Source organism: Musca autumnalis, unplaced genomic scaffold (genome assembly GCF_047663935.1).
Source record: "Musca autumnalis isolate F117 unplaced genomic scaffold, ASM4766393v1 scaffold_2, whole genome shotgun sequence".
Taxonomy (NCBI): domain Eukaryota; kingdom Metazoa; phylum Arthropoda; class Insecta; order Diptera; family Muscidae; genus Musca; species Musca autumnalis.
Genome location: NW_027411755.1, coordinates 213,960,937 through 213,978,314, shown reverse-complemented (window position 1 = coordinate 213,978,314; position 17,378 = coordinate 213,960,937). Strand labels below are relative to the sequence as shown.

Below are 17,378 nucleotides of genomic sequence, written 5' to 3'. Positions count from 1 at the left end.
AAGTTTGACCTTTGTTCACAATTTCAAATAAAGAAGTTTCGTGACCACTGTGAACCTCAAGTGTCAAATTACAAGTAGTTCTGTCTAAAAATGTAGCTTAAATCTTCAAAATACCGAAAATCGGGAGGTACCGTTGTATGGGGTTATACCATATAACGGATGCTTTGTGACCACTGTGAAGCTCAAATGTTCAATTGCAGGTAGTTCGGTCTTAAGATGTACCTAAAGTCCTCAAAATACCGAAAATCGGGAGATACCATTATATGGGGGCTATCTATACCTATGTTGACAACGTTTGTCTTGACAACTTTTGGTGATAATGTTTAGTGACCACTGGGAACCTCAAATGTTCAGTTGAAAACAGGAAACAAGGAAACTGATGAGGATCTGTGGCGAGATCCGAAACTATTGTCTTCCCTGCCTTACCCCTAGGTAAATATCGTAAATTTTTCCCCACTAATAAATTAAAGTTTTTTTTAATGAAATATTAAAACAACGACAAGGGGATTAAGCCTGACTATTTTAAAAATTAAAATAAGGGTGATCCATTTAGAGGTTCTCACTTTCTTTGAAGAAAAAACACAGACAAGTCAATCCATTGCGTTCAATTTTTAATGATTCGTTCAAGCTTTTCGACTGGTAACTGGCGAATGGCACGTCTGATGGTTTCCCCCAAAACCGGGATCGAAGTGGCTTTTAACTTTACATATTCTCACAGGAAAAAGTCTAACGGAGTGATATGTGACGATCTTGGTGTCCAATCGACTGGTTCAAAACGTGCTCACCTAAGTGTTCTTTCAATAAATCCATTGATTGATGCGATGTGTGGGAAGTGGCGCCGTTTTGTTGAAACCAAATGTCGCCGAGATTAAGACCTTCAATTTCTGACATCAAATAGTCGGTTATCACGGCGCAATAACGGTCGCCATTGACCTTCATTTTGAAGAAATAGGATCCGCCGATTCCACCGACCCACAAACCGTTATTTTTCTGGATGACGTGGCAGCTCTTGAATCTCTTTAAGTTGCTCTTCTTCCTAAATGTGATAATTTTGCTTCTTTACATACCTATAAAGCCAGAAAAGCCAGAAATGTGTCTCATCACTGAATAAAATTAGGCTCAAAACACACGTCCCACATAACGAGAATTTTCGTAATAAAGTTGAACGATTTGTAAACGTTGTAGAGGCGTAAGCTTTTCCATGATAAAATGCCAGATAGTACTCAACAAAAATAACATGAACAAGTGACGCGACTCACACGTGATCTGTCAAAAAAAGGCTGTCGAAAAAAACCTCTTGTTGGATCACCCATTAGAAGACGTCATCCTAAATAAAAATGCCAACCCTCCTAATTTATTAATATTATTTCGATTTTTATAATTTTACTGCTAAAAGTTGTTAGAAATACTCTAAAATATAATTGTGATTGCTTTTAAATCCTGCTATTTAAATGCCCATCTATGTTTTACTGTAGCAAACTGTAATTGAAATAACAACAAATGACAATAACAACAGCAGAACATTGAATTTCCCTTAATTTGTTTTGTACAATTGATGATGTTTGACTGACCGGTAGGTAGGTAATGTCGTCGGTCGTTGTTCATATAGTAATTTTCTGTTTTTTTGTTTTTATGTAGATGAAAAAAAAAACAAAGAAAAAACACATTTACGCTCAAGCACGAACAATGAAAAATAACATTCAAAACAAATGCAACAAAGACAAATCAAATATAATGCACAAAGAAAGTGCATTGTATAATCGGTCTACAGTGTAAACTCTACACGACAATGTTGTACAATAATAACTTTCTAAAGAAAAAAAAACTATGGCAAAATTTCAAAGTTTGTGATAGTTTATGAGAAGTACCACCAATGCTGGGTTCGATTCCCAGGCCAGACAACGTCACTTTTTCAACGGTGTCAAATATTAAGGGGTATTAAGGAGTAATATTGACGATACTTCCATGTACACTTTCCATGCCAAATAAAACTTCTGTACAGGTGGTGTTTTAAGACACGTCGTTCGGAGTCGGCAATAAAAAGTAGGTCCCCACATCATCGCGGTAAAGCTATTGATATGAGTGAAGTCTCGCTTGTTCCTTCTAAGATGTTTGGGGAAAAAATTAAAATAAGAAAACATTTTCCCACGGAAAGCCAGGAAAACATCTAGAAGAAGACTAGAAGCTCAACCCGTAGAGGAGCCGAAGGAGTTCTTTTACATTGGTCTTTTTATACAATATCCCAAGGAGTTTTCGTAGAAGACACCCTGTGATCTCAAATAGATATTTTATTCCTAATAATAGAATACCAATTTTTTTCTATAGAAAATCAGAAAGTTTTCCTTCAGAAGAAGCCTTTTCTTACCACAGTTCTCTCCATAAATGACCAGAGGTCTTCCTATAAATACCCAGAGAGTCTTGCTAAGGAAGACCCGAAGATCTTCTTAAACAAGACAAAAAGGTCCTCTTGTAGAATACCAAAAGGTCTTTCTATAGAAGACCAGACCAGTCTTTCCTTAGAAGACCAGAAGGACGTCGTATAGAAGACCCAAAAGTCTTCCTATAGAAGACCAGAAGGTCATCCTTTTGAAGGCCCGAAGAAGGCCTTCCCATGGAGGACAATAAGAAGATCTTCCTATAGAAAACTAGAAGAATGGCTTCCCATAGCAGATCAGAAGAAGGTCTTCCGACAGGCGATCAGAAGAAGGTTTTCGTATAGAGGACAAGACGAAAGTTTTCCTATAGAATGGTTTCCTATGGAAGGCCCGAAAATCTTCCTATACATGTAAAAGAATATAATTTCTTTTTATAAAAGAAAAACAGAACCTGAAGCTTCTTTCCTGTGGAAGACCAGAAGGATGCCTTTCTATGGAAGACCGGATGAATGTCTTCTTATAGAATCCCACAAGGAAGGTTTTCCATAGATGAAGTAAGGAAGGTCCTCCAATAGAAAACCGGACGGTCATCTCTTGGAAGGCCATAAAGCTTACGGCCGGAAGGTCTTCCCAAGGAAGAGCGGACGGTCTTCCAAATAAAGACCAGAAGGTCATACTTCAGAAGGCCTGAATGTCATCCTTCAGAAGACCTGAAGAATGACTTCCCGTGGAAGACCAGAAGAATACCTTTCAATAGAAGACCAAAAAAAAAGTTTTTCTATGGATGACGAAAGGTATTCCTAGAGGAGACCAGAAAACGATTTTTCTATAGAAGAATCTGAAGAATACTTTCCTGTGGAAGACCAAAAGAATGCCTTTCTGTGGAAGACCGGGAGAATGTCTTCTTATATAATACCAGAAGGAAGGTTTTCCATAAATGAAGTAAGGAAGGTCTTCTTATAGAAGACCAGAAAGCTTACGACCGGAAGGCCTTCCAAAAGAAGCCAGAAGGTCATACTTCAGATGGCCTGAATGTCATCCTTCAGAAGACCTTAAGAATGACTTCTTGTGGAAGACCAGAAGAATATCTTTCTATAGAAGACCAGAAAAAGGTTTTTCTATGGATGACGAAAGATATACCTAGAAGATACCAGAAAACGATTTTTCTATAGAAGTCTAGAACACTTTGCTGTAGAAGACCAGAATGTCTTCCAATAGAAGACCGAAATGTCTTACTATCTTACAAGACCAGAAGGCCTAGAAAACCAGAAAGTCATCCTTTAGAAGGCCTTCCCGCGAAAGACCAGAACGAGGACTTCCTATGGCAAATATTTGTATAAAAGACCAGAATGTGTTCGTATAAAATACCAGGTCATCCTTTTGAAGGCCCGAAGAAGGCCTTCGCTATGGATACCAGATGCATGTTTGTCCATTTATGACCCAAAGAAGGAAGAGAAGGCCAGAAGAAGATCATACTATTAGAAACCAGAAGAATGTCTTCCCATAGAAGACTAGAAGAAGGTTTTTCCATGGATGACCAACAAAAAGTCTCCTACAGAAGACCAGAATAAAGTTTTCCTTAAAAGACCAGAACACCTTACTGTAGACGACCAGAAGCTCTTCCAATAGAAGTCCGAAATGTCTTTCTATGGAAGAAGGGAAGTTTAACCTTTAGAAGGTCCGAAGAAGGAAGACCAGAAGAAGGTATTCCTACGGAAGCTATTTCTGTAGAAGACAAGAATGTCTTGTATAGAAAACAGGTGGGTCTTCATATAGAAGATTGGAAAGTCATCCCATAAAATACCGGAAGAAGGTCTTCCTATAGAAGACCAGAACGCCTTTTTGTAGAAGACCAGATGGTCTTCCAACAAAAGACCGAAAGGTCTTCCTAGACAAGATCAGAAGGGCATCCTTCAGAAGGCCTGAAAAATGCCTTCCCGTGGAAGACCAGAAGAAGGACAACCGAAGGAAGGCCTTCCTTCACACAAAAATACCTTCACATAGAAGATCAGGAGAAAGTCTTCCCATAAACGACCAGAATGGCTTCCAATAGAAGGAAAAAGGTCTTGTTGTAGAATGTTTTTCTATAGACGACCAGACCAGTCTATCTATAGCAGACAAGAATGGCTTCCTATAAAACACCGGAAAGTCTTCCTATACAAGATCAAAATGTCTTCTACAGGAAGACCAGAAGGTCTTAGAATAGAATGTCTTCTCATAGAATACCAGAACGCCTTTCTATAGAACACCTGAAAAATCCTTCCCGTAGAATATAAAACGGAAGCCTTTGTATAGAAGATCAGAGGAAGGTCTCCTGCAGAAAACTAAAACGCCTTACTGTAGAAGACCAGAAGATCTTCCAATAAAATACCGAAAGGTCTACCTATGGAAGAACGAAAGTTCAATCTTTAGAAGGTCCGAAGGAGGCCTACCCGTGGAAGACCAGAAGGAGATCTTCCTACTGAAGACTAAGCATCCTAGTCTTCAATAGGAAGATCTCCAATTCTGTAGAAGACCAGAAGATCTTCCAATAGAAGACCAGAAGATCTTCAAATAGAAGACCAGAAGGCAAGAAGAATGCCTTCATATGGACAACCAGAAGAAGTTGTTCATATAGAATACCACAAAACCTTCCTGAAGAAGAATACAACGCCATCTTAAAGAAGATCACAAAGTTTTCATATAAAGGTTGCAAGGTCTTCTTATACATATACGACCGTAAAGTTTTCTTATGAAATATCACATGATCTGCAGATAGAAGACCGCATGATCTGCATATAGTTGCTTTTATAAGTCTAGAAGTCCTTCATGGCCTGAAGGTTTTCCTATAGAAGACCAGATGTTCTTAATTTTGAAGTCCAGAAGGTATTGCAATAGAAGGCCAGATATTATCGAAGAAGAAAGACCAGAAGTTCTGTCTAATGTTGAATATAAATCTAGACTATAGTTTGCCTGGAAGAGAAACGCAACAAGTCGGCCGGGGCAAACTTTTTATACCCCTCACCAAATATTATAAATCAAAATGCTACGAAAGCTCCCCAATTTTCGGTATAGTGTTTTTTATGCCACTTAGAACCCTAAATGCCAAGTTACATCCAATTTGGGCCCAAAACTTCTGGATACCTTAAATCGAGAGGTGCTGTTTGTTATATTGGGGCTATTCCAAAGCGTTCACCCATACCAAATTTTTGGTGGATAACTTTTTTGACCACTTTGAGCCCTAAATCAATCTCAAATTAAATTTAATTTGTTCCGAACCTTCTAACAAAAATTTCAAAATATTTTTGACATGGGAAACACTTCCAATTTGGACGGAAAGAATCGATAAAAATTTAAAAATACCTGAATTTGCTATCGTCATGTGAGGGTTATACGAGATAGCCCCGCTTCGAACTTGACCCGCCTGCAAACAAAAAACAACACACCTATGAAAAATGGTCTCTCAGAAATAAACAGGATTGGCATTAATATTCTTTCGAATTTTCTCACCGCATTCTCAGAGTGCGAACTCGGACCTACATTGGAACATTTGATTTTGTCTCGGACCCATCTTCTTACAAAATTTGTATACATAACACTACAAGTTCAGCAATCGGTTATCCAAAGTCGACTTATGTGGCCATTAGCTGGCTTTTTGAGCAGCCTAGATCCTACATACTATATAGTGCCGCTGTAGGGGACAACAAATTGAATGTACGAAAAGAAAATGCAAAAACAATAACAATAATGCACAGAAACAATGACAATAAGTCCATAAGTCCACTCGTTCAATCCGTTGTTGTCACTCATGTAGCTACAATGAGGAAAAGGGTACTCAGACCGGCATAACTCAATCAGCGCTGCAATAAAACAAGCGCAGCAAGCTCATTTGTATGGAATCGCATTGAATCTCACAAATGTCATTGCAGCTAATAAAAACAACAGAACATACTGGTAGCCGTCTAGCATGCTACCTACCGGCTAGCTGTCCGCTCGTTAGCCGCCAGTCAGACAGCAAAACAAGCAGCAACGTCACATTGTTCTCCACGTTAAATGAATGACAACCATCAACGATGTACATAGTCGTCTTCGCTGGCGTTGATGTGTTCAGCGGCTTTTTAGCTGCCACTGAAATTTGTCTGTCCTAAACTAGAATTGAGTATAAACTGAATGACTGAGAACCTGTCGCTTTTAATTGTATTCCAAAACCGGCCAAGTTTTAAACAAACCTTTGTAGACTGCAGACGCGCAAAGACAAACAAACAAATTCAAAACGTCAAGAATATTTCAAAATAATTAAAAGAAAAGAATTCTAAAATTAATTTTTGAAAATTAAAAAAAGAGTGAAATAAAATTGGAAATTTCCAATTTAAACAAACGGTGTGTGTCTGTGTGTGGGAGTAAATTACGTTGTTCACAAACAACAATAACAACACATTCAATTATAATCAATTAATTAAAAAAAAATAATATGTATTAATTTTCTAATTTTTTTCTAGAATTTTGTTGTTGCAGTTTTAAGTGAAAAAATACAGACAATTAAAATAAAAGAAAACAAAAAATAAAAATAAATTGACAACATTCTATAAGAAGCCAATAAATAAATTCAATTGCGTGAGTGTTTTCTTTTGTGCACACAGAAGAAAAGAAAAAAGTCCATCAACAACAATAAATTCCCATTGAAAGCGACAAAATGAAAAATTTCATTGGTCTATTCGTTGTCACCTTGCTGGCTGTGAACGGTGTATTGTCATTACCAGGTAAGTGGGTCAAAACGTAACCGAATTAAAAATAAGAATTATTTGCGTATTTACATTTATTTACGTTTGGTCGTTCGTTCGTTCGTTCGTTTTCATTGGCTTCCAAATAGATTTATGCTGGTGTATATTAGTGTGTAATGAACGAAATGTGTCCATTTTTCTTCAAATCAAAATTGTTTAACTTTCCCATTTTTGCACATGGTGTATAAACTCAAGTCTACATTTGAGTGCAGGCCAAAAAAATTGGATAGGATTAAAGCTCAAAAATTTGCGGGGATATCGATAAATCGGACTTCTTTACTATACTAACCTACGAAAAACATAATATATGTGGATGTAAGCAGGGCCACTAGGAAAACATTTGATTACAAATGTCCAAAGGATCCTAGAACAGACCTTTAACCACACAAAAATGTTGAGCATATGTTTGGATGGTACCCCAAGGATTGGACAGTTAGGACCCAAATTTGAACATAAACTAAGTTTCTTCAATATTTAGAGATCCAAAGTATGGACCAAATTGGATGCTACGTCTATGAGATATCGCGCATACCATTTTAGCAAATATTTTTGAACTTTTGTGGGGGAGGTACCGGAAGGAGTGGACCGATAAGCACCACCTTGGAATTTCATCTAATATTAAAGAAATATTATGATATCCAAAGTGTGGAAGAACGCAGTATGCGGTTCGAGCTCTCCAGCCATTACATATGGTTCCATAGGAGATTTTAACAACTGGCTGTTTTCTCAATAAGTATGGACTTGCCCCTGAAAAAACTTTTGCTGTCGTAATTGAGGCAGCGAATGCAAATTGCTTCAATAAAAATCAAAGTGATTCGAGAGCAGGTATTAAAGTGAATTTATCCAAAATTTTGTGTGGGAGGTACCCGAAGCAGTGGACCGATATGGCTTATCTTCGAACTTAAACTAAGTTTGCACAAATTATTACGAAGGCCACATTTTGGACCGAATCGGTTACTCCCTTCACGAGTTATCATGCGCACAAATTTTCCGAACGTTTTCGAACTTTTGTGGGGTAGGTACAGGAAGGAGTGAACGAAAGACAAATTTTGGACCGAATCGGTTGATCCGTTCGAGAGTTATCGTGCGCTCCAGTCAGCCAGAGATACAGACGGACGGACATGGCTAACTCTAAAACACATTTCATGCAAACATACTTGGGGTCTAAAACCATTATTTCGATGAGACACATTTTGCTCGTATGAAAGTGTATACAAATAATAATAATTTTTAGTTAAAATATAATATCGTACCGGCTTGCAGGAGATAATTTCAATGTGAAAGAAATATATGGCATTGTTAAAATGGCGTAGTATGTGTGCGTTAATTGAGCAGATTTTCCTTACAAAGACCACAAAGACTACTAAAATCTTTAGTACGAAAGGTGTATGAAGGGTTGACCTAAGTATTGGGACATCTCTGGACCCATATTCCAAGAAGTATTAACTTCCATCAGAAAAAAATTGTTAGAAAATCCTTAATTTTGCCGGCCGAACAGTGTGTGCCCTCCCCTACAAACTATTCTGAAATAAAATTGAATAATTAAATTCCTTTCCTGTCCACAATTTTCGGTGGAAATTTTTTTCGACCACAGATTCCATAAATTTGGCCTAAATTAGACCAGAAAATGTATCTATGTATATCATAGTGTGTATGTTGCCAATTTTTGATCACTGGGAACCTAGAATGTCGAATTACGAGTAGTTCAGTAGAAAAATGTAGCTAAATCCTGAAAATATAAACCGATATTGACAATTTTTGGTGGAGAAGTTTTGTGACCAATGGGAACCTTAAATGTCAAATTATGTGTAGTTCAGTCTAAAAATGTAGCTAAAACCCTTAAAATATCGAAAATCGAGAGGTACCGTTCTATGTGGGCTATACCAAAGCATTGACCTATCCAGAAAATGTTTGATAGATTCGTTTCTGAACACTGGGAACCTCAAGTGTCCACTTACAATTCGTTCCGTCAAAAAATGTAGCTAAAACTAGAGTTTCGGAGTCAAGGTATTTTTGGCTCGACTCCGACTGCAAACTTTGGAGTCCAAAGCACTTTTTTCACGACTCCGACTTCGGGTCGACTCGGAGGGTAAATTCATATACCACTAAAATCAAAAAATGTGCACACATTTTTAATTTTTTCCTCTATTTGGGCCCATATAGGCTCAACATATTCTTTGTTCGAATATAATATATATTTTTGTGGGATTATCAAGAACAACAAAGATTAGTCCTTCATCAATCGATTGTGTAAAAATGTTAGATTTTACGGATAGTTCAAAAGTGTTGCGGAGGAGGTACCTTAGCGAATGGGAACGATATATATGACGGCTATATCCAAATTTTAGCGGATTTTTGTGAAAAAGGGCTATTCAGGAGCCTAAGAAAATAACACATATTACAACAAAATCTACCATTTTATCCCATTTTCCGAAATGACATTTCTTGAATAGGATCGTTATTTTTTTACGTAGAAGCTTTAAAATTTTGCAAGAACATGAATTTTATATTTATGTATTAGATTCAATCAAACAACGAATTTTGATTTTTTTGGAGATACTTTATTGGAGAAACTTTATTGGAGGATAGATCAGGTTATAAAAATTTTTGAACCGGATATTATGATATGGGCCGAACTTTTTATACCCTCCACCTCACATTTCAGCCATTTCGGTGGATTAATGTGGCCACAACATTCAAAATACCGAAAATCGGAAGTTACCGTTCTATGGGGGCTATATGATGGCGCATACCTATACCAACAAATTTCCTGGGGAGGGGGGGGGAGTTTTATATCCCCAACGAAGACTAAATACCAAATTTCAGCCATCTCGGTGTGATAATGAGGCCAAAACCTTCAAAATACCGAAAATCGGGAGATATCGTCCTATGGTGGCTATATGAAAACGTGGACCTATATAAACATTTTATGGTCGAAATGTTTCTTAGCCTCTGGAAACACAAAATACAAAGTTGCAACCGATTCTGTTGTCAAATGAGACTAATACATTCAAAATATATTAAAATGACGCGTACTTTATATGGGGACGTTCGGACGCTAGAGTGATTTCCACAGACGGACAGACGGACGGACATGGCTATATCGATGTAGAATTGCACGCTGATCAAGAATATATATAGTTTGTGGGGTCTAAAATTATTATTTCGAGTAGTTACAAACGTAGTGACAAACTTAATATACCCCCATCCTAGGTGGAGGGTATAACAAAACAAAGTTTTCTGTAAAAAAAAACGGATAAATATCAACAAGTAAAAAAGAATTAAGTTCGGCCGGGCCGAACTTTTCATACCCTCCACCATAAAATATTCATTCCAATATTCCAACTTATAGTGAGTACGTTAAAATGTCAGATAATGTACATAAAATGCTTCATTCGGGAGACCCTTTTTTATGGTGCCTATATCTAACTGTTGACAATTTTTGGTGGGCTAGAAATTGGGAGGTACTGTTATATAGGGGTTATAATAAAACATGGGCCTATGTTGACAGTTTTTGATGGGAGCTTTTAATGTCAAATAACTCCTAATTCGGTTAAAATTTTAGCTAGAATCCTCAAAATATCGAAAATCGGTACATAACGTGGGAACTTCAAATGTCATTAACTGCTAGTTCGGAGGTATCTGGGCTATACGAAAATATGAACTTAAATGAACAATTTTTGTTGCAGAATTTTTGTTGACTTTTAAATTTCAAATTACAGAAAGTTGGTCCAAAAAATAAAGCTAAGGTACGGAAAATCGGGAGGTTTGTTTTGGGGCTATACAAAAACATGGACCTACGTTCTGTTAAACATTTTAAGTAAAATCCTCAAAGTACCGAAAATCGGGAAGTATCGTTATATTGAGGCTATGTTGAAAATTGTTGATGCAGATGTGTGGTGACCACTACAACCTTCAAATGTCAAATTACAGTTAGTTCTGTTAAAAATTGTAGCTAAAATTGCCAAATTACTGAAAATTGGGAGGTACCGTTACACGGGAGCTATATCCGAACATGGACCTATGTTGACAATTTTTGATGGAGAGGTGTTGTGACCACTAAGAACTTCAAATGTCAAATTACTGCTAGTTCGGTTTAATATTGTAGCTAAAATCATCAAATTACTGAAAATCGGGAGGTACCGTTATATGGGGGCTTTCTTGAACATTTTTGGTGGAGAGGTGTGGTGACCACTAAGAGTTTCAAATGTCAAATGTTCAAATTACAGATAATTCGGTTAAAACTTGTTGGTAAAATTCTCAAAATACCTAAAATCGGGCGGTAACGTTATATAGGGGCTATTCCAAAACATGGACCTATGTCCACTAGTTATATAAGTTTATTGACATTTAAGAACCCTAAATGTCAATTGATAGCTAAATCAGTCTGAAAATGTAGATAAAAACCTCAAAATGCCGTAAATCGGGGGTACTGTTATATAGGGGCTATACCAAATCGTGGAACTAGGTCCCCAACTTTTGTTATATAAGTTTATTGATACTTAAGAACCCTAAATGTCAAATTATAGCTAAATCGGTCTGAAAATGTAGCTAAAACCGTCAAAATACCGTAAATCGGGGGGTACCGTTATATGGGGGCTAAACCAAAAAGTGGATCTATGTCCACAACTTTCGTTATATAAGTTTATTGAGATTTAAGAACCCTAAATGTCAAATTATAGCTACATCGGTCTGAAAATGTAGCTAAAAACGTCAAAATACCGTAAATCGGGGGTACCGTTATATGGGGGCTATACCAAAACGTTGACCTATGTCCACAAGTTTTGTTAAATTAGTTTAATGACACTTAAGAACCCTAAATGTTAAAATATAGCTAAGTCGGTCTGAAAATGTAGCTATAACCGTCAAAATACCGTAAATAGGGGGTACCGTTATATGGGGGCTATACCAAAACGTGGACCTATGTCCACAACTTTTGTTATATAAGTTTATTGACACTTAAGAACCCTAAATATCAAATTATAGCTACATCGGCCTGAAAATTTAGCTAAAAACGTCAAAATACCGTATAGCGGGAGGTACCGTTATATGGGGGCTATACCAAAACGTGAATCTATGTCCAAAACTTTTGTTATATAAGTTTATTGATACTTAAGAACCCTAAATGTCAAATTATAGCCAAATCGGTCTAAAAATGTAGCTAAAAACGTCAAAATACCGTAAATCGGGGGTACCGTTATATGGGGGCTATACCAAAACGTGGATCGAACTTGACCTGCCTGCAAACAAAAGACGCATTTTCCCAAAATTTCAGCGTCCTATCTCCATTTTTGTGGATGCTAGAGTGATTACCACAGACGGACGGACGGACGTGCTCAGATCGACTTAGAATTTTACCCTGATCAAGAATATATATACTTTATAGGGTCGCAAATGAGTATTTCAATGCGTTACAAACGGAAAAACAAACTTAATATACCCTCCATACTATGGTGGAGGGTATAAAAAGGATCATGAAAACGGGGAAATATCGATTAGTCATCAATGAGAACCGTATCTAAAATCTTCTGAACAACATTTTTGTAGAATATTTGGGTACTGTAAAATCTCGTCTTATGGTACTTTTACTACGGTTCAAGAAATAAAGGGCGAAAAGGACATGGAAGGAATTGAGTTAGAGGGATAAAGTATTCTACAAAAAGATTCGCCATTCGATTTGACTGAAGACATGTAATCTCAAAATGAAGCTACAATAATGCTAAACAAAGATATAAAGCTATTTTCTCAAAAATTAAAGGACCAAAATTAAACCATTAATCACGCGATATGTTAGAAACTTGACCTATGGTAAAAATTTCCTTTTGGGTTCTTAGTACACTTACCTAGTGTTTTCATCTCGAAATTTTCCGGTCACTGACTGTCAGTTTCATTTTATAGCACAGTGTGATTTATCGATATTTTCCGAAAAATGACACTTTCTCCAGGCCAAAACTGCCTGAAAGAGAATTCCAGTGCTTTTGAATTGTACCAGAGATTTCTTAACTATTGTCTTGGCTACAATCTCAATGGCTTGGCTGTTATATGCCAAAATATCCAAAAAACCTGGATAAGAAACTTCAATTCAAAATCCGGGGGCTCGATTTTCACTTTAGACATATGGTCTAGTAGACTTTTTTGATCAGTACAATCCCAAGAATAAGAAACTCCAAGCGCCCGTTAAAATTTTTTCCTTCCATACAAATCGCCCCGGCCCACAGAGGGGAAACATAGGCCTAAAGTTGCTCAAAACTCAAAATACGAAAATCGTTTTTATGAAAAAAATGTTGATAAACGGCAACCAGACTCTTTTCTACATCTGCTATAACCATCCTCGACTTTGTAAGATTAACCAATCCAATGCAGCAATCGATTGAACTCAGCCATACTGAAAACAAAAAGTAAATTTTCGAAAACTAAGAAATTAGGTGAACATTAAAATGACATTATTTTCGAGAAAATTTACATTTTTCAAGATTTATTGTTTTTGTACAGTCTCCGAACAAGATTAGCATTTAAAATGTTCAGATTGATTTTACATCTTTGCTCTTTAATAATGGTGATACATATCCTCTTTAAGAAAAATTTGTATGATCATTTTAAAGATTACTACAATTTTAATAGTGAAAAAGTATATTTCCCCGTCGCTTCCCGACCAAAGTTTCTTCTAATGTTTTATGCGCTTGATTCTCAAATATCAGATTCAATCATAAATCTAATCTAAATCTAATTTTTCTTAACTAAAATAGGAAATATTTTTTTATGGAATTGCAAGGTTTACTCACACTAAATTTTGTTCCGCCTTATAACCGGGGCTCTTATTTATCTGACTAAACCAACACCTATCAAATATGTTTGCATTATTCAGAAACATTCGCGGCTTTTCTCATGTGAATTGAGAAAAATTTAATTTAAGTAAGTTTCAAAAAATAAAATTTGGAATGAAATATATGTATATGGGACTATATATACATCTGTACCGATTTGTTTGAAAATTTGCTCAATGTTTTTTTAGGATAGTTCAGGTTGCATGTGTCAAACTTCAGTGATTTTGGTGAATTTTTAGCTCATATCAGATGCCAATATATATGGAAGCTGCATTCAAATCTGGACCGATTTTCATTATTTTATATAGGATTAATCCTTGTACAGAAGATATGCTTTGTGCAAAATTTTACATCAATCCGACTGTAAATGAGCTTTCTAGGGCTTTTGATCAACTTTTAACACACATTTCCCCTCTGTGCGGCCTAATAAACACCCATTATTTGGTGCGCTTACATGTGCACCAACAACTGTTTTTATACCCTACACCACACTGTGGTAGGGCTAATGTGTATTTGTGGATTTGTATGTAACATGGAAAAGGAAGCGAGATAGACCCATAGTTCTTTTTGGGGATATACGAGGAATAACTTTCAGAGTCGATTTATGCATGTCCATCCATCCGTTCGCAAAGTACAGGTCGCATTAATTGTCCGATTCAGCTCAAAATTGGGGAACATAATTTTTCAGATTTAGATATATCTCCCGTATATATTTTCTTATTTTCTGCACCAAATAGGCTATATATGTCCAATTTCGATGGAATTTGAAATGTGTGACTGAATTTGGTCTAGAAATACATGTGCCAAATTATATCGAAATCAGTTCAGATTTGGATATAGCTCCCATATATATTTTCGGCCGATTTCACGTATTTGCTGCACCAAACAACCTATATACATATGTCGGATTTTAATGAAATTTGACTGAATTCGATATAGAAATAAATGTTCCACGTTGTATTGAAATAGGATAAAGCTTTCAATTTTCTTTTACAATTTTTCGGCTGATTTCACTTATTTTCTGCACCAAACACGCAGTATATGTCTGATTTCGATGAACTTTGTAATGTGTGACTTAATTCAATCTAGAAACAAATGTGTCAAATTATATCGAAATCGGTCCAGATTTAGATATTGCTCCCATATATATTTTCGGCCCATTTCACGTATTTGCTGCACCATTTTAGTGTCATTTTTTTAATTTTTGGGAGAAGGTACTCTGGACCAATATAATAATAAAATAATAATATTTTGTCGGAAGGCCACATTTTGGACCGAATCTGCTCACCTATTTGAGAGTTATAGTGATATTGTCTATATTCGAAAGCGATCTTCACTCTGTTTCATGTCAATAGCACATTTCAAATAGCTTTTTGTTACTTCAGTTTAGTCGATATCCGTGGAATAACCTCGGGAAAGTTTATATATCTTGGTTTGCAATTTTATGAAGTATCTTTCAATAAAAAGTTTGGCTTCGATAATTTTTTTTAATTTTCTTTCAAAAATCCCAAAAGTTCTACGGTTGAAATTGTTTCATCGGAATAGCACATTTTTTAATAACTTGAGTAACAATGTAAATTTTGAATGCTACTGTTACGATTCTTTAAAATTGGAATAAATAAAAGCTATTTCAAGTTTAAAACGCTAAAATTGGTCGAACTATGACTTTAATACCGGGGAAATAAGACCTTATGCAAGCTGTGGACTTTAATTGTCTATAATACGTTAACAATTTGGCATAAATTGACAGTTTCTTCTTAGTTTTATAAAAAACCAAAGAAAAACGAAGGAATGAAGAGAGACAAAATAAACTAGAAATTCTACTGAGAATTAGGTATTTTTGATCGAGAAACTTGAAATTCCTCCTTCTATTCCATAATACGGATCAATGATGGCATTAAGATAAGTTAATCATTAAAATATCAGGTGATTGTTATTGCTCTGAGTCTGAGCCAACATACTATAAACGAAAACGAGATCGTTCCCATAAACAGAAAGAAAATAGGTTAGATTTCTTACACAGACATAAACTGGAGATAACCTTAAATTTTGTACCGCAATATTATGTACTTTCCGATTCCATGAGGCGGTCACCTCGGCAATGCAGATGGTCTATTAAGTTCTTCTCTTCCAGGAGAACCAAGAATGATTATTGTGCCTCGGGAAATGTCTACTGGTTTTTCCTTATAATATTCATTATACCTGCCGCAGAAATTCCACCTAGTGTCTTCTGTGTATAGGAAGGACCTCGATTTTTCTTTATAGTATGTTGGCTCAGACCCAGAGCAATAACAATTACCTGATATTTTAATGATTAATTTATCTTAATGCCAAGATTGACCCGTATTATGGAATAGGAGTCGTAGGAATTTGAAGTTTCTCGATAAAAATACGCAATTTTCAGTTGAATTTCAAGTTTATTTTGCACCATCCCTTTGTTTTTTTTTTTTGGTTTTTTTTTCAATTTATGCCAAATTGTTAACATATTATACACAATGAAAGTCCACAGCATACATAAGGTCTTATTTCCCCGGTATTAAAGTCATAGTTCGACCAATTTTAGCGTTTTAAACTTGAAATAGCTTTTATTTATTCCAATTTCAAATAATCGTAACAGTAGCATTCAAATTTTACATTTTTGCTCAAGTTATTAAAAAATGTGCTATTCCTATGAAACAATTTAAACCGAACAACTTTTGGGATTTTTGAAAGAAAATTAAAAAAAATTATAACTGTACATTATCGAAGCCAAACTTTTTATTGAAAGATGCTTCATAAAATTACAAACCAAGATATATAAACTTTCCCGAGGTTATTCCACGGATATCGACTAAACTGAAGTAACAAAAAGCAATTTGAAATGTGCTATTGACATGAAACAGAGTGTATGTCTCGAATATTACGATGTGCAAAGTATGGACTAAATCGCTTACTGCCTTCGAGAGTTATCCTGCGCACGATTTTAGCGAAAAGTTTTTTACTTTTGTGCAAGGAGGAAGGAAGGAGTGGACCGATAGTTTGGACAAAATATTACAAAGGCCAAATATGGAACCAATCGGTTGATACGTTCGAGAGTTATCGTGCGCTTCAGCCAGCCAAACGGACTTGTCTAAATCGACTCCAAATTGTCAGAAAGTAATTTCATCCAGACATATTTGGGGTCTAAGCCATTATCTCGATGATGGACATTTTGCCCGTAACGACTGAAGGTATAAAAACATATCGTCACCATAAATGCCAAAGACGTAACCCACAAAATCAAAACTTAACAGGAGAAGCAAAAAACGTTATAAAATGAAAAACTGTTTTATAGAATATCAATCGTTGAGGGCGAGTATTTGGAGTAGTATCAATCATATACGAAAGGGAGTAAGTAAGGAAACTAAATCCGCGAAAACGCTTGATTTTGGAATCCGTCA

At 36.0% G+C, this 17,378-nt stretch overlaps 1 protein-coding gene across 4 annotated transcripts in view; it reads left to right on the top strand.

The window, feature by feature from the left end:
• vir-1 (virus-induced RNA 1) overlaps positions 1-17,378 on the top strand; it is a 273,677-nt gene that overhangs the window by 30,741 nt on the left and 225,558 nt on the right. Inside the window, exons 1-2 of one of the 4 annotated variants that reach the window (XM_073970863.1) lie at positions 6,159-6,734; positions 6,854-7,114. In XM_073970863.1, the coding sequence (XP_073826964.1) occupies positions 7,048-7,114 (67 nt within the window). In that variant the 5' untranslated portion in view covers positions 6,159-6,734; positions 6,854-7,047. Of the gene's footprint in view, positions 1-6,158; positions 6,755-6,853; positions 7,115-17,378 lie in introns of those variants that run through there. The other 3 variants (XM_073970867.1, XM_073970866.1, XM_073970864.1) reach the window with 3 other exon arrangements.